General features: G+C 38.6%; 1 protein-coding gene and 1 pseudogene across 6 annotated transcripts in view; both read right to left on the bottom strand.

Moving 5' to 3' along the window:
• Positions 1-25,683, bottom strand: part of L2HGDH (L-2-hydroxyglutarate dehydrogenase) — a 50,107-nt gene that overhangs the window by 4,235 nt on the left and 20,189 nt on the right. For 3 of the 6 annotated variants that reach the window (XM_033851160.2, XM_073800495.1, XM_073800496.1), the window contains 5 exons: positions 17,945-18,107; positions 16,635-16,669; positions 8,074-8,241; positions 7,022-7,179; positions 5,806-5,937 (listed from right to left, as the gene is read on the bottom strand). In XM_033851160.2, the coding sequence (XP_033707051.1) occupies positions 5,806-5,937; positions 7,022-7,179; positions 8,074-8,241; positions 16,635-16,669; positions 17,945-18,107 (656 nt within the window). Of the gene's footprint in view, positions 1-5,805; positions 5,938-7,021; positions 7,180-8,073; positions 8,242-16,634; positions 16,670-17,944; positions 18,108-19,170; positions 19,380-25,683 lie in introns of all 6 variants that reach the window. The other 3 variants (XM_073800493.1, XM_033851161.2, XM_033851162.2) reach the window with 3 other exon arrangements.
• Positions 10,614-12,499, bottom strand: LOC101337697 (histone PARylation factor 1-like; annotated as a pseudogene).

Raw genomic sequence — 25,683 nt, 5'->3', positions numbered from 1 at the left:
TAGGGATAGAAAATTTTAATTGTTTAACTCTCAATACTTTTAAATTCTATTTTAATAACTGAAAGAACAAATGATTCAGAAAATTTAATATTTGTGAATTTAGCTATATTTAACTGTTTAATGCTATTTGTAGCCACATATTTTGCCATATTTGTAGCTAAATTTAATAGAAATGCAAGGCCTAGACCCTTAAATATGTCTAGAAACAACAGGTAAATATGTAACTAACGGCACTCATTCTTCTGAGAAGTGTTGTATTTATTGCTTTATTATTCTGTGGCAGGCATAATCCTGTGGGCTAGAAAACAGCTATGACAGGCTACAACTGACATCTTTGGACAGTTCCAAATAGGACAATTTAGTATTTTATAAAACTCACATGGGATCTACTGTTAATCTAAAAACAGAAGTTCACAGGAGCATATTTAAATTGGGAGTGGTGATATAGGGCAAGTCAACCATTCCATCTTAATTTCCAAATGTGAAGAAAGGGTATTTTTGTTATTAATATTCAACCAAACTGGATTGCAACAAGAGAACATGGTTTTTCCATGCCCAGTTTTTTAATTTTGTTGACAAACTGGTTTAGGGCTTAGATCATTTTGAGCCTTAGTAAATGTTCTGTGAGGGCTTGAAAAACATGAGTATTCTATAACGGGGGTGAGGGAGTTCTATGCATCCCTTAAATCAAGTGGTTTTGTTTGTTGGTCTTTTAAGTTTTTGGCCATGCTGCACGGCACGTGGGATGTTAGTTCCTTGGAAGCACAGAGTCTTAACCACTGGACTCCCAGGGAAGTCCCTAAATCAAGTGTTTTAATTGTGTTATTCAAAGCTATTTTTTTTTTTTTTTTTGGCCATGCCGAGTGCCTTGAGGGGATCTTAGCTTCCCGACCATGGATTGAACCTGGACCCCAGCAGTGACCCGAGTCCTAACCACTGGACAACCAGGGAATTCCCCTCAAACCTAATATTTTATCTGCTTGAGCTATCATCTATCAACAGACATGTCTTAAAATCACCCATCACAATTATAGATTTGATTTCTGCTTCCAGTTATGTCAGTTTTTGTTCTCTGTATTTCTTAGCTCTGTTATCATATGCAACAGATTTATAGTGACCCTCCTTATTTATAACAATAATTTTTTACCTTAAAGTGTCTTTTATCTAAAATGAACCTAGGACTCATCTTTCTTCGAATAAGCATTTGCCTAACACATAGGTGGACTTTTAAAATCCAACCTGATAATCTCTGTCTTAACACGTTTGCATTTATTATAATTTCTGATATTTGATTTCAACTATATTATTTTATGCTATTTAACCCGATCTTTTTCTGAAGTTTTCCCACCTCCTTTCTTGACTGAGTTTTCTACATTCTTTTTTCTTCCTCTACTATTTGGAAGTTATATAATCTATTTACATTCTTGTATTTAGTTTTTTAATTCAGATGGGACTCACTGTACATCTTGAATTTTATGTCTTTTTGTCCATTCCAGAAAATTCTCAACTACTTCTCTTCAAAGTATTGCCTCTTCTCAACTTCTCTGGAACTCCTATGAGATGTAGGCTGGAATCTTCTCATCTTCTCCATGTCTTAATTTGCACATGATGCATCTTTAGCTTACAACATTGTTCTCTAAATTCTTCAGATTTACCTTCCAATTTACTAATTTTCTCTTAAGGGAGGTCCAACCAGCTGTCTAACTTAATCATTTGAGTTTTAAAATTTAAGAACTATATTTTTCATTTCTAGAAATTCTGATTACTTGGTTTCTAAATTTGCCTAGGGTATTTTTTAAATTATTATTCTTTTTCAGTTTTTTTCATTCCCTTTTTAAAAAAATTCATTGGAGCATACTTACTTTATGGTTTCTAATATTACTATTATCCAAAGTTGTTAGAGTCTAATTCTAGTACTTATTCTATCTGCTTACTCTCACTTATAGTGCTTTGGAACTTTTGCTGGTGAGTTCCTATTCAGCAGGGGGCGTTGGGTTGAAATTATGTCCCTCCACAGAGGTTTTATATTTGCTTCTGTCAGACACTCCAGGTGTATAACCATTCTAGGAACACCTTTTTTTTTAATGGAAAATATTAAACATGTACAAAAGTAAAATGAACAGTATAAGGAACTCCCATGTATGTATTACCCAGTTTCAGTAATAATCAACACACAGCCAATCCTGTTTCATCTATATCCCCACTCTGTCTACCTCTCTCCACTGGATTATTTTAAAGCAAACCCCAGATGGCGTATCATTTCACTTCAATGTATATTTCTCTTAAAAGGATTCTTAATAATAATACAAAACTACTAACTGCTTAGTATCAACCATATTCAGTCTGTGGTCAAATTACCCTGATTTTCACTCACTCTAATCTGTTTAAAGTGAGAGAGTGAGAGGCAGAAGTGTTAGTCTGAAGCAGGATCCATTTCTCAGCTTAAAGTTCCTAGATCAAACTAGTGGTACAAATTGAAACTCCAAGTACTTGTGAGGGAAGGCCCAGGGTTCTAGATTTTTAGGAGATTTTTTTCTAGACTTCCTCTTCACTGAGGGTACAGCCCTTCCAGAGTCCCTGGTTTTACAAAGGGATCTCAGTTCCAACTTTTTACCTTTTACAGACCCAAGGCTTCCTTTCCAGCACTTGAGTAGCAATTAAAATATAAGTCCCTAATGTTTTATATCTTGATTTGTGTGGTGGATGCATGAGTTTATACAATTTCCAAACTTCATTGAGCACTCAAGATCTGCATATTTTATTGTCTGTAAATCACAGATTAAAACAAAACTCAGTTATATTTACATCAAAATCAGAAAATCCTCCCTACCTTTCCAAGTCAGCATCAGCACTAATTCCTCCTAGTTCTTGGGTATTCAATTTCCTCTCTGTTTTCGTTTCTGGGATGCCTTTATTTTCTTGCACTCTCAGCTATAAGTATTTCAAGGGATTTTTATTATATTTTCTCCAGACTCTCTTATTAGTATTTTGCAGTGTGAGGGTTACCAAATTCTCTAGACTAGTAGCTCTCAAACAGGGGAGACTTTGCCCCCAGAGGATATTTGGCAACGTCTGGAGACATTTTTGGTTGTCATACTAGGGGAGTACTGCTGGCATCTAGTGGGTAGAGTCCAGGGATGCTGCTAAACATTCTACAGTGAACTGGACAGTCCCCCACAATAAAGAATTATTTGGCCCCAAACGTCAACAGTACCAAGAATGAGAAACCCTTTTTTGCAAAAGGGTCTAGATCACCTTTATTGCAGGATTTTTGGCTTTTACCCTTGCATTTCACAGTAGTGTAGTCTTTAGCTATCACTTACAATGAAAACATCTTGTCTGAAAATTTACTACAGAATTCCCCCAAGAATATATTTTCAAAATGAAGTGTGGGAAAAAGAGGGGATCTTGGCAAATATGTCGTCATATTTTACATCCTTACAATGCTAACAGATACAAACTACTGTTAGATTACCATGTCAAAATTAATCACAGAACAAATTAAAGGACTTTAGAGCTAAAATTAGGAACCTTAGAGATCATCATTTAATAATGAGAAGTCTGTATACCTAATGCATACATTTGACAGGTTATAACTTTACATTCTAATCTAATGTTCACTGGTAAGTTATTGCCCAAGATACTCTGGCTGGGCAATGAGAAGTCCAACTGGATCCCTTTTGGTAGCTACTGCAACTAAAGGACACCATCTTGAGCTAAACATTCCACTAAAAGTGTTGCTTTGGTTCTTTTTTACTATCCAGAACTACCTAATATGCTTCTTCCCCAATATTAATGATAGGGCATTTATGGTGTTACACTGGTTGCAAACAGGACTTAGGCTTCAAAATGTGGGAAGTCTATTGACATTATTTTTTTGTATTATTATTATTATTTAAGATTCTAGGCATATAACAAGGTACAGAGAATAACATAATGAACATCAATATTTTTTTTACCAAACAGCTTAAGAAATAAGCATTATAGATATGATAGAAGCCCCCTGTCAAACTCTCTGCATCCCATTCTCTTGTCTCCCCGGAGATAAACACTCTCCTCAGTTAGGTGTTTATCACTCTCGTGTTTGTTTTTATTTTCACATTACATGTGCAATCCATATACATACACAGTATAAACATATAAATGGTATCAAACATATCTTCTACACTTTTCTTTTTGTTACTGATAATTTCCTGCATTTAAGAGCTACAGGAATCAAATGGAATTGCTGAATATGTTCAGCTTCTCCATCTTCAGAAAGAAACTCATCTGTGACTGGGTTGAATTTGTCCCCAAATCCACCTGCCTACAGTGTTGTGTGCCCTTTTCTACTACCTGGTAATGAAACTGGTAACTGAAATTCACACCTTTCCACCCAGAGACAAGGGTATTCACCAAAACCCACAAGCCCCAAGGTTCAGTTCTACCATGTGAAATCCACTGGTCTAAAGAGTTTTCCTCAGGCTTCTACAAAAGAGTGGTAATCAAATCTGCATAGTGAATTCACTGCAACTATTTATACACAGAATTCACTATGCCCACCTATTGTGTTTTCCAAGGAATATTAACAGCAGTAAAAGACACTAGATTTGACCAATCTATTTTCAGATATAAAACATAACAAGTCTGCTAAAGCAGACCACTGAAAACATAAAAGCCTTCATTTATAGGTGAGTGAAAGAACATAAAGCCTAGATATTTTTATCCCTTCTATTTCAGAAGGTGAGTAGAGGGCTGAGAGAGATAAGAGTTAAAAACATTAGCTGGGTTTTAATAGTTCTTCTAAGGATTCAAAGAGGCTGGTCTGAGAATGATACATGAGAATCAGATTTAGACCAGGAGGCTCCCCTGAGGGAGACAGCTGACATGATTACTGCTCTCTTCCCAGATACAGAGTCGAGCTGCTGATATATTACACCAGGCAAGTTCAGCAGCTGTTACTGAGGAGACAGACACTTAGTGCTCTAGAGATTCATTGCGGGATGGATTCAGGGAGGAGAGGATCTCAAAGACCACTGCTGATTAGGCCTAACAAATGGCTGGTTCAGGGGAAAAGATGAGCACCCTAAAAATATCACCAAAAAGAAAATAGGCTTGTGTGGCATTTAGGACAAGGTATAGATCAAGTCCAGAAAGCCTTTTATCTTTAAGAAAAAAACATTTTTTTAAGTAATCCTTCCTTTGCCCCACACCCCCACAGCAAGGACTCAGACTGATTGCTACCATACTATTTCCCACTTCTGTTCTACAAATAGTCCTTGAGGGAAGTAGGATCCAAGAAAGAACAAAATAAGTACAGAGGAAGCAAGGTAAGATGCCAGGTATGAGTATGTTTCTAAAAGCTTTTAAGAATCAATCAAAGTATAATGTTTTAATATGCTTATTACCTAATTAGGTAACATGGTGATCAATGATCTTATACAGAATTAAAAGTCAGAAGGCTTTGGAATCACAAGAGTAAGTGGCCAGGGAGATTAAAAAAACTTCAGGTGAGATGTTTATCATGAATGAAAGCTAGACACAAAGGTGAAGGTGGCATCATAACACAACTGAAATGGAGACTTCAGCTTAATGCTGTAAGGTAGTCCAGATAATCATAAATGGACCTAGTTCAAGCACTAAGGGCCATGATGCAGCAATGCCCAAACTGCAAGGGGAATGAACAACTTGTTGAGAAAGAGAGAGCACACAAAAATTCAGTGGACACACTGATTGAAAGTGTGCTTACAAGTCACCAAGTCAGACCCACCTCCCAAGTTCACCTAGGACATGACTGTATTTACAACCCTTACGGCTTTTCCTTACCTAAGTATGTCACTGATAGTAATTTCAGGGATAAACTTTTGAAGGTGCTTCACTGTTGCACTGAGAAAACAGGCTTTGTACATTTCATTAACTCCATAGGAAAAATTCTGGAACACCAGTTTAATCAAGCCACTGAAAGCAAAGAAAATAAAATCTTTATGAAAGAAAGGAATTCTTTATTATCATACAACACCTTTACAGCTATTAGATTTGGGGGTGGGGTGTGGCATCACAGAAATCTATGCAAAGTCAGAAAAACCACATATTAAAAGAAAATCAGCTTTTGGCCGACTAAGAAGGAAACTTCATCAAAGGAATACCTTCCCAACTCTAAAAGTAAACACCATTCAAACTCAAATTCCCAGGGAATGCTGGTTTCAAACTAGGATAAAGCCTGCCAACATCAAGGCTTTCTAATTCAATGTTATGTGCTTTCAAAAGGCATTAAAGATCTTTAAATCATGGCATTAAACATGTGGGACATTTACCCTACTTTTCTTTAGTCAGCCAGAGGTGAGACGCTCTAGTAGTGATTCTCACATGAGACTCTGGGGAGCCTATGTACATCTGTATTTTTACAAGCATACGTGCTAGGAAGCCCCATCCTAAACCTGTTTCAGAATCTGTGCAGGGTGAAACTCAAGTATAGCTTTAAAAGCTTTCTAGTGATTTTGATGATGTGAAACCCTCTAGAGAGCAACAGTGCTAAAAGGACAAAATACTTCACTGGGTTATTTCTTACAATAGTAAACACGCTGCATTCCAGGTCAACACAGCAGTACTGTTAGTCTTCCACAAAAAGAAACAAACTTGCTTATCAGCAGTTTCTCCAGAGGTTTTCAAAATCATGGTGACTGGCCTGAAATGATCTTATCAAAGCAAACCATCTACTGATTTTGAGAGAAACTTCTGTTTTTTTTTCAAGCTCAGCTAGAAGGTTAGCAAAACAAGATCTGGATTCTCAGATGTGCGATCGCTCGTGGCTCTTGGTCTTGTTCTTTTTAACCACAACCTCACCCTGGCTCATCAGAGTGTTCTTGAAGTAGTTAAAATGTTATGCTTATTCCACAAAGCTCTTAATTTAGATTAATTAAAAAACCAATATACCAATCACAAATATGAAAATTTATCCAATAAACAGAATATCGAGAAAGAAAAAATTCCCATATTAAAAATATAAGCACATAAAATCATTTTTTTAAGGAAATAAAGTTACCTCTTGATAATTATATCCATAATATCTCTGGCACTGAAGTCAAAGGGTCTGTAACCCTCTCGTTTAAAGGCAAGAACTGCATTCGGCCCTAGCCAAATACTGCCGTCCATCCTTGGTGTGAAGTGAACTCCTAGGAAAGGAAATCGGCTATCTGGGACCTATGGATTTAACAGAGCAAAGAACTATTAGCCCCATTTCATACTGCATTTTATTACACATGCAAACATTCAACTGGTAATATAAAACATTTTCTTCCCATGCATCTGATTTGCATTACTTTTGATCTGTACTCAGATAATACTTTTCTATTTACATGCTTCTGCCTAGAAATGCCACACAGGAAACCTGATGCTATGACAATAAGGTACATTGTCCCATCTATTCCTCTTTCTGGGTAAAGAAAAAAAACAACTGTCCTACTTTAGGTTATTCCCCACCTCCACCCTCCCCAAGTAGGGATATATGTGGGTGGCAAATAAAATCAGAGCTGCTGGAAAAAAACACACCTTCATAGCACAGGCTTTTGTAAAGTGGGAATGCAATACTTGGAACAGATGAAATGGAAGTTTTGGCAAGGTCAAAAACATTAAATAGCTGAATACTGGTTGTTCAACCTAGTAGTTCCAGACAGAAGAATGAGCTTTTCATTTAAACGGCTCTGTCTTCGCTACACCATGAAACTACACAGTGGCCAAATCCCCTTTTCTGCACTTATAGACAGTGAACTGAGAAAGAGGGTTGGCATCTGGGCATGCTATAAGGAAAAGTTCTGTTATGAGTACTCCTTCCACCAGAGAAGTGGAAGAATTGGGTTCTTTCTTCACAGCCCTTCCCATGGTGCACTCAAGCTTTCCTGTACTTGTGGGCAAGTCATTATAATTGAATGACTATGATATCGGAATAAAGATTTGGGGATTCGACCACAAGAGAAACAGGTGGAATGATTGCACCAAAAGCCCTTCAAAATATCTTACTTCTCACCCCGGGAAAAGTTTTTGTTTCATTCCCCTTTTTGCCCACAACCATCTTGAGAAGGCAGAAGTACTACCTACTGGATAAATATTCCCTTTTACAAGATAGCGTTTTTCTGGCTTCAAGAGCAGGTAATCTCCCCGGAATGGTACAATTCGCGGATTGGGATTGCAGCCACTCAACTCGGAAATACGGTCTGAGTGAAGTCCTGCACATGTCACAACATACTGACATCGAACCTCCTCTCCCTAGTGCAAGAGAAAAGAACAGTGACTTGTGGGAAGTAGAAAGATTAGGTGGAGGAGGGGGAGAGGGAGAGGGCGGATAGATGATAGAAAAGACAATAAAGGGCACAGATATGGACTTCTTCCTTTTTATTCCTTTTAAAAGAGGAAATTAAAACAAGTATCAGCAAAATAAGTTCTTCAGCATTTAGGTGGCAGGTAGGAACTTAGGGCAGTGGCACACAAGAGGATGTACCTTAAATTTTGTACTTTAGTCTAGAGATACAGTGGTTGACCTAGTGAGGATACCCAACAAGCCACACACACATACACCCGTATTTTACTAACACCTAGCACGGAACTTAAGTACTTGTTGCATGAAGTAGTAAACTTCGTTTAGGTGGCCCCAACCAATTTGGCTTCCTTTGTGTTTCAGATAGCTTCTCCTGTCTTAGGTAGGAGTAATTGATCTTGTTACTCAATAACCTTGCACAATTCCCACTGTAACCTACCCACCAACCAATTTCTGCTTCCTGATCAGTATCTACTTTGCAAACTGAAGCTACTTTCAAAAACTCATTCATTCAACCCACATTTACTGAGAACGCACACTACAGTCAAGGTTTGCTTTAATGACTAGGAGACTGCTAATCTTAGGCTGTGTTTTCTCATAAATTTTATTTTGTGATTATCATCTGCATATTTTTAGGTTTACTCTGCCAGGGTTAGCCAATTTGCAACTCTTATTTCCTAAATGATTTCATTTAACTCTAATTCACCACCACACTCTAATTTCTATCGCTTTATTTCTTACAGAGGAGACAACTAACACCTTCTTGCTTCAGGTAATTTCTTGTTCCTAGATCTCCTTCCCCGAGGACCTATTTCTGAAGCCTTGGAGTTCTCACCTGCCTCAACGTTCTTTCTTTCTTTGTAGCCCTTACTGATTCAGCCTTATTTTATCTCCGCGTGCTTCCTATTTTTGCTTAGCTACCAAGATAAGCATCTTTTCATGAGTTATACAAGTCACACTGATGACAAAAATCAGATGAAACTTGTTTATAGTGAATTCAAATTAGCTAGACTAAACCATGAAAGTTTTAAGACGCTTGAAGTCAAAGGACCATGTCAACAAAAACAGAAGTAGGTTGGTATCTTTCCTGTTCATCTAGAGTTATATACCAGAAGTACAAAAAAATTCTTTATGTGATATAAATCTTCTAGTTACTACTTTAAAGTTCAGCAACTCTTTGTTGAAGAGGAGCTTTATAAATGTAAAGATAAGAGAATTTATAGAATGGTACCAGAATGCAATAACCTAGAAGTTCTCTCTTAAAAGCTCAAGGAACGGGCTTCACTCGTGGCGCAGTGGTTGGGAGTCTGCCTGCTAGTGCGGGGGACATGGGTTCGAGCCCTGGTCTGGGAGGATCCCACATGCCGCGGAGCGACTAGGCCCATGAGCCACAACTACTGAGCCTGCGTGTCTGGAGCCTGTGCTCCGCAACAAGAGAGGCCGCGATAGTGAGAGGCCCAAGCACCGCGATGAAGAGTGGCCCCCGCTTGCCACAACTAGAGAAAGCCCTTGCACAGAAATGAAGACTCCAACACAGCCAAAAAAAAAAAAAAAAAAAGCTCAAGGAAAAATTCTGAAGAAAAAATTTATTAAAAACTGTCATACATCTCTGAAATCAGTTTATGCTATACACGAAACAATTATTAAATTCAATAACACATTTATTTCACACCCAAAATTGAAATACTGAATTTACATTGAATTATTTGTTCAAACATAAATTTCTTTAAAAAAATAAACTATGCATTACTGTTGCTATTTCATAAGTGAAAGAATTTTTCCCCATATGCAATCTATAAATCTTTAGTTTGCAAATCCTCTCCCCAAAAGTTTATTTTAAAAATTCATTTTCTTTTAACCTGTCATAAAAGCGTAAATATTCAACTTGATAAGTTGACTCAAACTTTTATTTTTTCATTTTTTTAAAACAATTCCATGTATTTATTTTTTTAATTTATTTTTTACTTTTTTAAAGATTTAATTTTACCTGATTTTTGGCTGTGTTGGGTCTTCGTTGCTGCACGCGGGCTTTCTCTAGTTGCGACGAGCGAGTGCTACTCTTTGTTGCGGTGCATGGGCTTCTCACTGCGGTGGCTTCTCTTGTTGTGGAGCACAGGCTCTAGGTGTGCAGGCTTCAGTAGTTGTGGCTCATGGGCTCAGTAGTTGTGGTTCGTGGGCTCTAGAGTGCAGGCTTAGTAGCTGTGGCGCATGGGCTTAGCTGCTCCGCGGCGTGTGGGATCTTCCTGGACCAGAGATCGAACCCACGTCCCCTGCATTGGCAGGCGGATTCTTATCCACTGCGCCACCAGGGAAGTCCCTCAAAATTTTAAATTATATTTTATAATTTAAAAAATATATTAAAATTATATTTTAAATTATATTATTTAACTATACTAAAAGAAAATGTCAAAATAAAAGCAACAACTATAGCAAATTTGGGTGAAATACATATCCACTGGTATCCCATAGGCCCCTGCATATCCTGCATCACATGATGCCGTACTCTAGTGAAAATGTTCCTTAGATGAGGGCAGGGGCAGAAGCAGACTTTTAATCTTTTTTATTTTTTAGCTTTATAAAAGTTTTTAGTAAACGTTTCCATCAGTTTATTTTATGTACTCCTTAAAAAAAATCACAGGTTTAATATTAATGCTTTAAAGTATTATATACCAAAGAAAGCCAATTCTCATTCATGCTGCAAGTTGGTCTGTGTTTTCTTTACTCCTGTTTACCAGAAAATCTTCAATAATTTCTGCAAAGAGACTTCTCTTCAACAGAGTATAGGTAAGAGGTAAAAGTTGGCAGGTAACTTTATGACAATAGTCTGAACCATAACAAGGAAGTCCATTCCCACTTACGCCCCATCCCATAATCACATTCATCACTAGCAAACTGCACAAAAGTCATCGCTGAATGAGAGCAAAAGCTTTTAGTCTCTCATCACTTTGTGCTTCAAAAATTGTCTTGCAAATTCCCTTGAAGTTGGCATCCGTTTCAGGGAGCTCTCCGTACTCAGCATCATTTTCATCTACTGGGACAACTAAGCCTGCATCATGAAAAGTCTTTGTCTTGACTTTCTTATCTCTATGTTTCATCTTCATGGTTCTCTGTTCCAATGAGTAACCCAGTGCTCTGGCTGCTTCTGTGCAGTTTTCATCTATGTTTTTCAAGAGACTAGTTTTCTTTTTATGTTACTTAAGTTTTTCATCAAAACAAATTTGACTGCGGCAAACACATTATCTCCATTTTGATCAATTATACAATTTTTCTTTGCTCCATCTGTACCAACATATACAGGAGGTTCATCAGGAGACTCCCTGAAATACCCCACATGGAACTGAATTTTATTATCTCCAGTAATAACAGTCTGGAACTCAGGAGGGTCATAGTAAAATCTCCAGTGAAGGTTAATATTGGGCTTGCTGATTTTTTGTTCATTTTATACTTCGTAAAGACCCATTAATCAAAGGCCAAGGCTTGCAGAAAAGTGCATCCGCTGACTTCTCAGGATCTAGTTCTTCACAGAAATTCCAGAAGTGATAGAAATCTTCAGGCAGGGCTTCCCTGGTGGCGCCGTGGTTAAGAATCCACCTGCCAATGCAGGGGACAGGGGTTCGATCCCTGGTCTGGGAAGATCCCACATGCCGCAGAGCAACTAAGCCCGTGTGCCACAACTACTGAGCCTGCACTCTAGAGTCCACGAGCCACAACTACTGAACCCACATGCCACAACTACTGAAGCCTGCGCACCTAGAGCCCGTGCTCCATGACAAAAGAAGCCACTGCAATGAGAAGCCCACGCACCACAATGAAGAGTAGCCCCCGCTCACCTCAACTACAGAAAGCCCGCACACAGCAACAAAGACCCAACACAGCCAAAAATAAATAAATAAAATAAATAAATTTATATATATAAAAAAGAAATCTTCAGGCAGAGAAAGCTTATGATGATTTTCTATTTCTTTTCTAAAGTCACTGGAGACATCAGCTTTACAGGATTTACTCCTCCTTCACTTCAAATGTTTTTTCACACTGTTGCTCCTCCACGCTGGGCCTGCACTTTCCACCGCTGCCAACCATTCTGCTTTTTAATCCTTTTTTGAATGGAGACCCTGGTTGCTCTGCCACTCGGGCCACATGATCCAGCAGCTCTGATGGTAACTGAAGTGTGTGGCTGATAGTGATGTTTTACGGAGACCATGGTAGGCCCCTAGAGGTGGAATCAGTACAGAACCATAGGATTTTGGAGGAAAGTTATACCATCCTCTGCAGGTAATTAGCCTCCTTTTGAGAAAGTGCTTCTGCCTTTGGCTCAACACTCGACCACAGGTCACCAAGTTACCATGTGAACTACCCATTATGAACTAGGTATTGTCTGACTCACCAAGCTGCAAAATTGGGTGTGTACACAGCACTCTGTCATCAAGAGGAAGTGGAATATACAAGATAAGGGTTGTATAGGTCCTGTAGGCACACATAAATTGTGCAGGCAAGTGGCTCAAATTCCCATGACCTCTACTGCTAAATCATCTCCTCCCTCTCAGCCTGCCCCCATGGCCCCATGGAAAGTTCTCTGTCACCAGCTGACCAAGGAAGAAAAAAATACAGGCCTGGTTTACAAATGGTTCTGCACAACATTCTGGCGCCACTTGAAAATGAACAGCTACAGCACCAGAGCCCCACTCGGGAGTGGCCCTGAAGGACGGCAGTGAAGGGAAATCTTCCCAGGGGGAAGAACACTGAACGTTATACTTGGTTATTTATCTTGCCTAGAAGGAGAGATGGCTAGAAGTATGGATTTACACTGCTTCATGTGCAATGACTAATGGTTTGCTGGATGGTCAGAAAAGGGAGCTCTGGAGAAAAGGTATGTGAATGGACCTCTCCAAACGGGCTCAGATAAAAAAGATATTTCAGTACTATATGAATGTTCACTGAAGAGTGATCATGGAAGAGGAAGATTTTAATAATCAGTAGACAAGATGACCTGCTCTGTGGACGTTAGCTAGCCTCTTTCCCCAGGTACCCCTGTCCTTACCCAATGGTTTCATAAACTAAATGGTTATGGCAGCAAGGAGGTAATGCAAGGGTTCAGCAACATGGACTTACTCACCAAAGCTGATCTGTTTACAACCACTGCTGAATGTTCAATCTGCCAACAGCAGAATCAACAGAGCCACTGATATGGTCCCTGGACCACTTCAATCAAAAACCAAAGGCAGCACTCAGTGCTCACTGGAATAGACACTTACTCTGGATATAAATTTGTCTTCCCTGCCCACAATGCTTCTATGGAAACCACCATCTGTGAATTTATAGGATGCCTTATTCACTGTTATGGTATTTTACTTAGAAGAATTACTTCTGATCAGTGAGCTTATTTTACAGGAAATGAAGTATAACAATAGGCTCATGCTTGTGTAATGCACTGATTTTATCATTTTCCCCACAATCCTGAAGCTGCTGGGTGACAAAAAGTAGAATGGGCTTTTGAAGATTCAATAACAGCACTAGTTGGCTGGCAACACCTACAGGCCTGGGGCAAGGTCTTCCAGGATTCTCTACATGCTCTAAACCAGTGACTAATATATGGTGTTGTTTCTCCCATAGCCAGGATTCACAGGTCTGGAAATCAAGAGGTAGAAAATGGGAGTAGCTCCTTACTATTACAGTAAAATTTTTTGCTTCCTATCCCTACAACTTTTGGCTCTGATGGTCTAGAGGTCTTAGTTCCCAAGGGAAAAAGGCTTCCATTAGAGAATAAGCAATGGTTGCATTAAGTTAGAAATTGATACTGCCACACTTGGCCACTTTGGGTTCCCCCTGCCAGTGATCAATAGGCAGAGGGGATTACTGCACTGAGTGGGGTAATTGATTCTGACTCTCAAGGAGAAACTGAGTTGCTACCACAGAGAGGGCTCAGGGATGATAAAGAGGAGTACATCTGGAATGTAGCTCTCCTGGGACATGCCTTAATTTTCCCACATATTATTATAAAACTTAATGGAAAGTACCACAACCCAAAACAGGCAGGGCTTCGAATGGCACAGACACTTCAGGAATGAAAGTTTGAGTTACCCCACCAAACTAGGAACCATGACCAGCTGAGATGCTTGCCAAGGGCAAAGGGACTATGGAATGAGTAGTGGAAGAAGGAAATTATAAATATCAGCTATGACCACATGTCTGGTGACAGAAATGAGGAGTGTAGTAGCTATGGGTAATTCTTTCTTATTTTGAAATAAATATATTTGTCTATAAATTACCCAATTATTTCTTTATCCTCATTATTACGGACTGAATTGTGTCTCCCCTAAATCCATACGTTGAAGTCCTAACGCCCAACGAGACTGTATTTGGAGACAGGACCTTTAGGGAGGTAATTAAGGTTAAATAAGGTCACAAAAGTGGAGCCCTAATCTAATAGGAATGGTGTTCTTATAAGACAAAGAGATACCAGAGGTTGCTCTCTCCTGCTCTTTCTCTGCACATGTGCACGCACAGAGAAAAGGCCACGTAAGGACATAGTGTGAAGACAGTCATCCACAAGCTGAGAAGAGAGATCTCACCAGAAGCCAACCCTGATGGCACCTTGACCCTAGATCTCTAGCCTCCAGAGCTGTGAAAAAATAAATTTCTGTTGTTAAAGCCACCCCGTCTGTGGTGTTCTGTTAAGGCAGCCCTAGACGACTAACACATCCATCTCTGTCACTTCCACACTGTCTAACACCTCAATTTCAGTACTATCGACATTTGGGGCCAGATACCTCTTTGTTCTGGGGGCCTGTCTCTCACATTGTAGGATGTTTAGCAGAATCCCTGGCCTCTACCCACTAAATGCCAGTAGCATTGCCCCCCTTCTACTAGATGTGACAATAAAAATGTCTCCAGACATTGCCAAATGTCTCCTAGGAGGAGAAACTGCCTCCCGTTGAGAACTACTGATTTAATATAAGATGCTTAAATTGTGGTTAACCTTTTATCTCAGTATTTAAGTTGCAGGATCTCAAAGGGGGAGAGTGACTCAGCTAGAAAAGAAATGAACATTCATGATCAATAAAGTAGACTTCGTATCTTTTTTGGAGAGTAAGCATGTCTTCAGGTGTATGGAAGATAGTTGCACCTTCTGGATGGAAGCATAATCTTTCTACTCTCTTCATTTGGAAGTTAAATATGGTTATAAGGGGTGTGAATGGATGCCAAGTTGAAAAGGGATGGACTGCAGGGGGTTATACTGTGTCGATCTGGTTAAGCTGGGAACAACAATTCTTCCCTATACGGTTCCAGCTTAAAGCTGACCAAACAGGAATTGCATATGGTTTGGCAGGCAGAAGTACAGCAGCAGCCACTATTCTCTGAAGGTCATTCTAGTCCAACGAAGTGACAAACACCCACTGCAAAGTAAATTACAGCTCCACATTCAGCTTCCCAACTACTGCTCCTACTGATCAGGCACTGCTCCAGCCCACTGCTTGGGTACAGACAGAGGCAAGAGCCCCCCATATCTCCTCATGAGCTTCCTGCTTGCATTCCCACTTCAGCAGCTAGACACATGTGGCTTCTCAGACTGGCTGGAGATGCCTCTGATCTACCAACTCCCCTTCTGAACCTGCACTTCCCCAGATCCTTTAAAAATTGTGTAAGGGGACTTCCCTGGTGGTCCAGTGGGTAAGACTCCACACTCCCAATTCAGGGGGCCCAGGTTCGATCCCTGGTCAGGGAAATAGATCCCGCATGCATGCCGCAACTAAGAGTCCGCATGCCACAGTGAAGATCCCGCATGCCGCAACTAAGACCCGGCACAGCCAAAATAAATAAATAAATATTTTTAAAAAATGTGTAAGGCCTAATTCCTATAATATACTCATTGATGACTCTACTCTCCTGACTGAACTCTGATCGTTCAATGAACATACAGCTAACGAAATGCTTCTATGCCATTCAATAACACTTGTTTTAGACTATGAGAAGATGAAGAAAAGTAGTCCATCTCTCTCTGCACAACCTGCTCCCTGCCCCCAAAGTCTTCTCATTAGCAGACAGTTAATAAGTTAATGTAGATAAGTAGGCAGAGCAATAAAGCTATCAGTTTTTATTACTCTAAGTGCTTATAATCCTATCCTTTGCTGGCACAAACACTTCATGAAGACATTTCCAAGTTGAAACCCTTCTTAGAATGAAAGCTGTTACACTGCTCTCACAGGATTTCTCTCAGAATAACTTTTACATTAGACAAATTTCATTCAATGACATAAGATACAGCACTGTGGTTAATTCAGCTTTTTAAGAAAGGAGATGACCGTAGATAAAGTAGATTAAAGTAGTTTTGCTTAAGAATCTTTACCTTTGTATTCCTTATAACAACTGGGTATTTCATCCCTGAAAAAAAATTAGTGAAAGATTTATTTTTAGCAAAAGAAAGCCTACATTAAGTAAACATTATTCTAGTAATCATTTAAAGGATTGTCTCTGTCATAACCATTATTGCCTCCTACTTTTCATTCTAAAGTTTTTTACCAAGTAACAAGATTAAACTAGTTCATATTTGACAATATACAAAACTCTGGCATGTTTTTAGCATATTTTATTTTAATTCATTTAATCTATACTTATAAACCATTCCCCACCCCAGCTCCAAAATAGACAGTCCCAGCTTTTCTGTGAACTGCAATCCTAGAAAACAGGCTATAAAACGGATCATCATAAATCAGTATGCATTTTCTCACAGAACTAATGCTATGACACTTGTTCAAGTCTTGGTTATCTGAATCCTTGCGGATTCTAAGTTGTATAGAGAAGCAAGAGTTATCACAACACAGAATTTCCAATGATAAACTATTTATAAAATTAGTTCCCAATCAGATACATGTGATCTCAAAGACCTATAAAGCATATGTACAGCAGGTAAAAAAAATATGATCTACTTACTTATATCATAGATTTGATTGATTATGCTACCTGTCTAACAATCTCAATTATTTAACAATTTTGCTCATCATCTTAGAATTTAAAAGGACACTGGGAGAATGACTCTGATAGCCCAGATCTCCTTAAAAACCTGTCAAGAAAGAATGAACTGAACACTACTTTTTTTCTCCTTCAAATTTCCCAACAATGAATTTAAGGCTTAAAAACTAATTCATTTGGTTTAAAAAAAAAAATTGTCCCCAAAGCAAAACAAAACAAACTCTAAGTACAGGCTACAATGAAGGAACTGGGGTGGGGGGGGCGCGGAGTGGAGGGGGAATTCAGAATGGCTGAGTCATGTCCTATCCCCAGACAGTCTGATTCAGTAAGACTGGGTGATGCTAAAATCTGCATTTTTAACAAGCACTCCCAGGGGATTCTGACTAACCTGGATAGGGAAGTGTTTGCAGGCTAACTTTCCATAAACAGCCTTGGCAGTTCGGGATTTAGCACTAGTCAGAAGTGTCCCATCAATGCCTAGTTCTATCAGCACAAGACTCACTAGAAGTCCCAGTTCTCCCATATCCGGTCTCACCCTCACCCCTTCTGTACCTGCCTCCAGCTCTGGGCCCTTACTGTAGCCTAGCTTCTGGTGGCCCTCTTGCCAGCACTACCCTAGCCAAAAACAGTCCCAAGTTTGTTCAGAAGTCAATTCAGTATTCAAAAGAAAAGACAAGGATTGCTTACCATCTTTACTTCTTGAAGGACTTTCTTTAGCCATTTTAATATCTTCTACTTCAAAATTGGTCAAAACAGAGCCACCTGCTTCTTGGAAATCCTGGGCAAATGACAAAGCCACCTGCTGATAGTCCACAATGCCAGTATGAGGACAATCAATAGCCATTAGACCCTGGCACAGAATTGTGAAAAAAGCAAGACAATACAATTAAAAACCACTGAGCATAGGTTGTGCGATAAATTTGATTTTTGGCTGAATTTTTTTATTGTTTATATTGATGGATAACACACAATTAGCCTTTCCTGGCAAACATCTGATAGTCTTAAAGAAAAATAAAAGTGCTCAATTCAATGCCTAAATTTGAAATTGAATACATATATAATTTGTCTAACAGATAAAAGAAATAATACTAGCTAAATAAGAAAACCTCTATAATCAGGAAATAATTCTCCTCCTTAGGGGAGTTAATTTTTCCAGGCTCTTCCAGCTGCTACAATGAGTTTTTCTGTTTTATTTATACCTTACCCTATCTGATTCTGATTCATATCTGATTGTAAATCAAATAGTGTATCACCAATTATATTTTAAACAAACTGTAGAGATTTTTCCCAGTAGTATATTAGATGTCATGCACACTCAGTGAGAGCTCAGAGTTGTTCACAGTGTTTGCCGAGTGTTGATTTGATTTGCTGCAGAATCTATCTTCAAGACTACAACTACTGAATGGAGATTTTATGTGGTCAATTCAAACTTTCTCTTCAGGTAATATGAGAAATTAATAGCCTGGGTCTTTTGTTGCTATGTTGGGGTGTGTGTGTGTGTTGTCACTCAAAACATGTTTAAACTCTATAAATGAATGATCTACAACCATACCTATTTAATTTTTTGGAATAAGTATTGAATGTGCATTGGCTTTTCTAATTCTGAAGAAAAGGAAACAAGTAGCATTTCACAAAGTATTGACTACATTTTGGTGAATCCTTGGAAATGGCACCATTTTCTGTTGCCTTATTGTATATAAGAGTATATCAGTTCTCCCAATCAATTGCCCCTAAGAGCGTAGCCTGGTTCCCAGGATAAATGGCACCCAGAAGTTGAGCACGACAGGTAAATGCTCTATCCTCCTGTTTGGCCAGGACTGCACTGTTGTTGCAGTTTTACAATGATATCTGATAATATTATTTTAAATATCTCATCTGTATTCACTGCTCCACCCCTACCCCAGTGCATTTACCTGCTTGGCCTTTAAAAGTTTTTGACTTTGCCACCCATCCCTGACCAATGCTTCCAAATGGCCAGATGACACTAAAGGTGAAGGCTCACAAAATGCCTCACAGCCTCTTTTCACAAACTGAACATAACATTTGGCAAACTTCATCATTTTCCTGACAGTCTTGCTTCCAGAATATGACAGCATTTGCCAAGAACAGGAAATCATTCCTTCTGTTTCAATACAATCACATGTAAGATTTTACATTAGAACTTACATTGCCTGAAATCCCTAAATTCGCAGGTCAAATAAGTATAATTCAACTTTAAACTACAAATGGTATTTGGGGTACAATAACCTTGGAAGCTAACTTAGGATAATACTAAGAGTTTAGCCACAAAAAATAAGAGTTTAGTTACAAAAAACTTCCTTACGTAGCATAAAAACTATGTGACAAGTATGATAACAGGGTGATAAAAACATGCTGTAAAAGTGTTTCATATCAATAGTTTTTTATAATCCCAAATATCCTCCTTATTCATCTTATACTCTTATAACCCAGCACATGCCTGACACACAGAAGCACTCAACTATTTACTGACTGACTAAACTTTTGAGGGCTGTCTTTAAACTTACTAGATTCCTCCCCCGCCCCAGACCTTCCCTAACAGGTTTTCCTTCTTCCTTCCCTTTCTAGCCTTGGCTGTGACCATCCTCATGAGATGTTGGTGTGCCCTGCCTATATGTGTAGTGGGGGGAAGGTGGAGCGAGTCACTGCTGCCCAGCAGTCAGACACTCTGGCCCAGGGCAGGGTTGGGGGACAGGCTGACTGTGTCTGTCAGCCGGCAGGCTGGGCGTGCACTGTCCAGGTTAGCAGGTCAGAGGATGAATCTGAGGTTACGGCAGGTCAGGTGTCTGGAAAAGAACCAGGCAAGCAGGTCAGGGAAAGTTGGGAGCTGGAAGTCAGTCAGGAGGCTAGAGGAACAGAGGAACGTGTGCCTGACCAATAGTGCTAAAGAAAAGGCAGGCGGATCACCACAGCTAAGGTCAGAGGAGGCAGTCAGGATTTACCCACAGCAAGCACTGTCAAGAGCTATCCTTCAAAGTTTACAGAGGCAGTTTAAAATTTTCCAAGATACTTCCCCTAGGGGCACTTAATTTTCTTCTTAAAGAGATCTGGTCCAAGAAGCCCTTTCCGAGTTCCCCTGACAAACTGTTTCTTTCTGGAGGGCCTGGAAGAAACAGATGTGACCCTATACCATGGAAATTTCGCCACCCATTCTTGGTAGTGGTGGTGAAGTTGGGGGAAAAGGAAGGAATTTACTCAAGACACTTCTATGAAATAACCAGAGTATATTTTCTACTATGTATTGCCACCCCTAAATATCAATACACCTAGACATTGATAAATATAATGTGGCATTCTATAAAGCAGATCACTACTGCAGAGGACTCAGAGAAAAGTAGGATATACCTCTTTTATGAGTTACACTATTTATTCATGTTTCAAGTGAGGGGTTCACTTCTGAGAAGATTTTCCTAGACTTTCAGAGTAAGCTAAAAGCTCTCCCTTACCTTGGCACAAGACAGAGTATCAGTTCTATCAGAAAACTTATCACTGTATTAAAATTGTATTTTCTGCTATACTACAACTTCCTTCAGGATGACAACTCTGTCTTACTCACTTTCATATCTGCAGTGCCCAACATAGTGTTCGGCACATAGTAAAGAAGAAAATGTCAGTTAAACTGAACAGAAACATACCAGTTCTGAGTCAGATCTGGGAGGAGGGGACTCTTTAAGTTGTACGACCTTGGAGAATTACCTTAACCAGTTTCTTCACTTATAAGACACAAAAATATGCATACATAATTTGATTATCTATACACACATACTTCATCCACCTCATTCCAAGACACGTGAGGATCACACGGTCAGGTACACAGAACAATATCCAGATTCATCCTGAACGTTTATGACTTATGAAGAGTTGTTCTGTTTTTTGTTTCTTTTTTAACAGTTAGGCATGATATAAAGAACCATGGGTCCATGTTTCTATTTTTTTTCTATCTTTAAAGTGCTGACAAGGATACATGACAGACGATTGTTGTTCCAGTTGATTAGCTGGAATCTTCCATATACTCCAGATTTCAGTACTGCCACGAAACCAATAATCCTGTTTTCCAAACTCCACAATCAATATTGTTTTTACATCTTGACTAAATCCACAGTGGGGTCAGGGGCTCATATGTGCTTTTATTTATTTATTTTTTTACACCAACCTTGAAGTGTGAAAGAGCTTTTCGTTAGTACATAAAAAGAGAAACACATGTTAAAAATTAGCATGCCTTCCTGGGGGAGGTTATAAATTGTTTTATTCTCAAATGGCAAGGTAATACTTGATACAGATCAGCGAGATTCTCACATCTTAATTTCACAACCAAATCCCATCAAAATCACATAAAGCTACAAAACAGCAACAGGTTTAGCTGTTTTATATTCAGGAAGTGCTCAATAATTTTTGTAAAGCACTGTTTAGATGTGAGTTTAAATGCTTCATTTTTGTTTTAGTAGACTTGATTTTTTAGAGCAGTTTTAGGTTCACAGAAAAATTGAGCAGAAGGTACAGAGATTTCCCATATATTTCCTGCCCCCCACATGTACAGACTCCTAATCTCTTTTTTTTTTTTTATACAGCAGGTTCTTATTAGTTATCCATTTTATACGTATTAGTGTACACATGTCAATCCCAATCTCCCAATTCATCACACCACTAGCCCTGCCACCACTTTCCCCCCTGGGTGTCCATACGTTTGTTCTCTACATCTGTGTCTCAATTTCTGCCCTGCAAACCGGTTCATCTGTACCGTTTTTCTAGGTTCCACATACATGCATTAATATACGATATTTGTTTCTCACTTTCTGACTTACTTCACTCTGTATGAGTCTCTGGATTCATCCACATCTCTACAAATGACCCAATTTCGTTTCTTTTTATGGCTGAGTAATATTCCATTGTATATATGTACCACATCTTCTTTATCCATTCATCTGTTGATGGGCATTTAGGTTGCTTCCATGTCTTGGCTATTGTAAATAGTGCTGCAATGGACACTGGGGTTCATGTGTCTTTTTTTTTTGAATTTAATTTTTTTTTATACAGCAGGTTCTTATTAGTGATCAGTTTTATCCACATCAGTGTATACATGTCAATCCCAATCGCCCAATTCATCACACCACCATCCCCACCACCCCGCAGCTTTCCCCCCTTGGTGTCCATACGTTTGTTCTCTACATCTGCGTCTCAACTTATGCCCTGCAAACTGGTTCATCTGCACCACTGTTCTAGGTTCCACATATATGTGTTAATATACGATATTTGTTTTTCTCTTTCTGACTTACTTTACTCTGTATTACTCAGTCTCTAGATCCATCCACGTCTCAACAAATGACCAAATTTCGTTCCTTTTTATGGCTGAGTAATATTCCATTGTATATATGTACCACACCTTCTTGATCCATTCATCTGTTGATGGGTATTTAGGTTGCTTCCATGACCTGGCTATTGTAAATAGTGCTGCAATGAACACTGGGGTGCATGTGTCTTTTTGAATTACGATTTTCTCTGGGTATATGCCCAGTAGTGGGATTGCTGGATCATATGGTAATTCTACTTTTAGTTTTTTAAGGAACCTCCATAGTGGCTGTATCAATTTACATTCCCACCAACAGTGCAAGAGGGTTCCCTTTTCTCCACACCCTCTCCAGCATTTGTTGTTTGTAGATTTTCTGATGATGCCCATTCTAACAGGTGTGAGGTGATACCTCATTGTAGTTTTGATTTGCATTTCTCTAATAATTAGTGATGCTGAGCAGCTTTTCATGTGCTCCTTGGCCATCTGTATGTCTTCTTTGGAGAAACATCTATTTAGGTCTTCTGCCCATTTCTGGATTGGGTTTTTATTTTTTTAATATTGAGCTGCATGAGCTGTTTGTATATTTTGGAGATTAATCCTTTGTCTGTTGTTTTGTTTGCAAATATTTTCTCGCTTTCTGAGGGTTGTCTTTTCATCTTGTTTGTAGTTTTCTTTGCTTTGCAAGAGCTTTTAAGTTTCACTAGGTCCCATTTGTTTATTTTTGTTTTTTATTTCCCTTACTCTAGGAGGTGGATCAAAAAAGATCTTGCTATGATTTATGTGAAAGAATGTTCTTCCTATGTTTTCCTCTAAGAGTTTTACAGTGTCTGGCCTTACATTTAGGTCTCTAATCTATTTTGAGTTTATTTTTGTATATGGTGTTAGGGAGTGTTCTAATTTCATTCTTTTACACATAGCTGTCCAGTTTTCCCAGCACCACTTATTGAAGAGACTGTCTTTACTGCACTGTATATCCTTGCCTCCTTTGTCATAGATTAGTTGACCATAGGTGTGTGGGTTTATATCCGGGCTTTCTATCCTGTTCCATTGATCTATATTTCTGTTTTTGTGCCAGTACCATATTGTCTTCATTACTGTAGCTTTGTAGTATAGTCTGAAGTCAGGGAGTCTAATTCCTCCAGCTCCATTTTTTTCCCTCAAGACCACTTTGGCTATTCAGGGTCTTTTGTGTCTCCATACAAATTTTAAGATTTTTTGTTCTAGCTCTGTAAAAAATGCCATTGGTAATTTGATAGGGATTGCACTGAATCTGTAGATTGCTTTGGGTAGTATAGTTATTTTCACAATATTGAATCTTCCAACAAAAGAGCATGGTATAGCTCTCTATCTGTTTGTATCATCTTTAATTTCTTTTAACAGTGTCTTTCTTCCTGGTTCAGTCTTGGAAGTTATACCTTTCTAAGAATTTGTCCATTTCTTCCATGTTGTCCATCTTATCGGCATAGAGTTGCTTGTAGTAGTCTCTTAGGATGCTTTGTATTTCTGCGGTGTCTGTTGTAACTTCTCCTTTTTCATTTCTAATTTTATTGATTTGAGTCCTCTCCCTCTTTTTCTTGATGAGTCTGGCTAATGGTTTATCAATTTTGTTTATCTTCTCAAAGAACCAGCTTTTAGTTTTATTGATCTTTGCTATTGTTTTCTTTGTTTCTTTTTCATTTATTTCTGCTCTGATCTTTATGATTTCTTTCCTTCTGCTGACTTTGGGTTTTGTTTGTTCTTCTTCCTCTAGTTCCTTTAGGTGTAACGTTAGATTGTTTATTTGAGATTTTTCTTGTTTCTTGAGGTAGGCTTGTATTGCTATAAACTTCCCTCTTAGAACTGCTTTTGCTGCATCCCATAGGTTTTGGATTGTCATGTTTTCATTGTCATTTGTGTCTAGGTATTTTTTGAGTTCCTCTTTGATTTCTTTAGTGATCTCTTGGTTATTTAGTAATGTACTGTTTAGCCTCCATGTGTCTGTGTTTTTTACATCTTTTTCCCTGTAATTGATTTCTAATCTCATAGCATTGTGGTCAGAAAAGATGCTTGATATGACTTCAATTTTTTAAAATTTACTCAGGCTTGATTTGTGACCCAGGATGTGATCTATCCTGGGGAATGTTCCATGTGCAGTTGAGAAGAAAGTGTAATCTGCTGTTTTTTGGATGGAATGTCCTATAAATATCAATTAAATCTACCTGGTCTATTGTGTCATTTAAAGGTTGTGTTTCCTTATTAATTTTCTGTTTGGATGATCTGTCCATTGGTGTAAGTGAGGTGTTAAAGTCCTCCACTATTATTGTGTTACTGTCGATTTCCTCTTTTATAGCTGTTAGCAGTTGCCTTATCTATTGAGGTGCTCCTTAGTTGGGTGCATATATATTTATAATTGCTATATCTTTTTCTTGGATTGATCCCTTGATCATTACGTAGTATCCTTCCTTGTCTCTTGTAACATTCTTTATTTTAAAGTCTATTTTGTCTGATACGAGTATTGCTACTCCAGCTTTCTTTTGATTTCCATTTGCATGGAATATGTTTTTCCATTCCCTCACTTCAGTCTGTATGTGCCCCTAGGTCTGAAGTGGGTCTCTTGTACACAGCATATATATATATAGGTCTTGTTTTTATATCCATTCAGCAAGCCTGTGTCTTTTGGCTGGAGCATTTAATCCATTCACATTTAAGGTAATTATCAATATGAATGTTCCTATTATCATTTTCTTAATTTTGGGGGGTTTGTTTTTGTAGGTCCTTTTCTTCTCTTGTGTTTCCCACTTAGAGAAATTTCTTTAGCATTTGTTGTAGAGCTGGTTTGGTGGTGCTGAATTCTCTTAGCTTTTGCTTGTCTGTAAAGCCTTTGATTTCTCCATTGAATCTGAATGAGATCCTTGTCAGGTAGAGCAATCTTGGTTGTAGGCTCTCCCCTTTTATCACTTTAAATATGTCATGCCACTCCCTTCTGGCTTGTAGAGTTTATGCTGAGAAATCAGCTGTTAACCTTATGGGAGTTCCCTTGTATGTTATTTGTCATTTTTCCCTTGCTGCTGTCAATAATTTTTCTTTGTCTTTAATTTTTGCCAGTTTTTTTGCCAATTTGATTACTATGTGTCTTGGCATG

Source organism: Tursiops truncatus, chromosome 2, assembly GCF_011762595.2.
Source record: "Tursiops truncatus isolate mTurTru1 chromosome 2, mTurTru1.mat.Y, whole genome shotgun sequence".
In the NCBI taxonomy this organism is placed as follows: Eukaryota; Metazoa; Chordata; class Mammalia; order Artiodactyla; family Delphinidae; genus Tursiops; species Tursiops truncatus.
The sequence above is the reverse complement of the archived record's forward strand: the minus strand, read 5'-3'. Positions and strand labels throughout refer to the sequence as shown.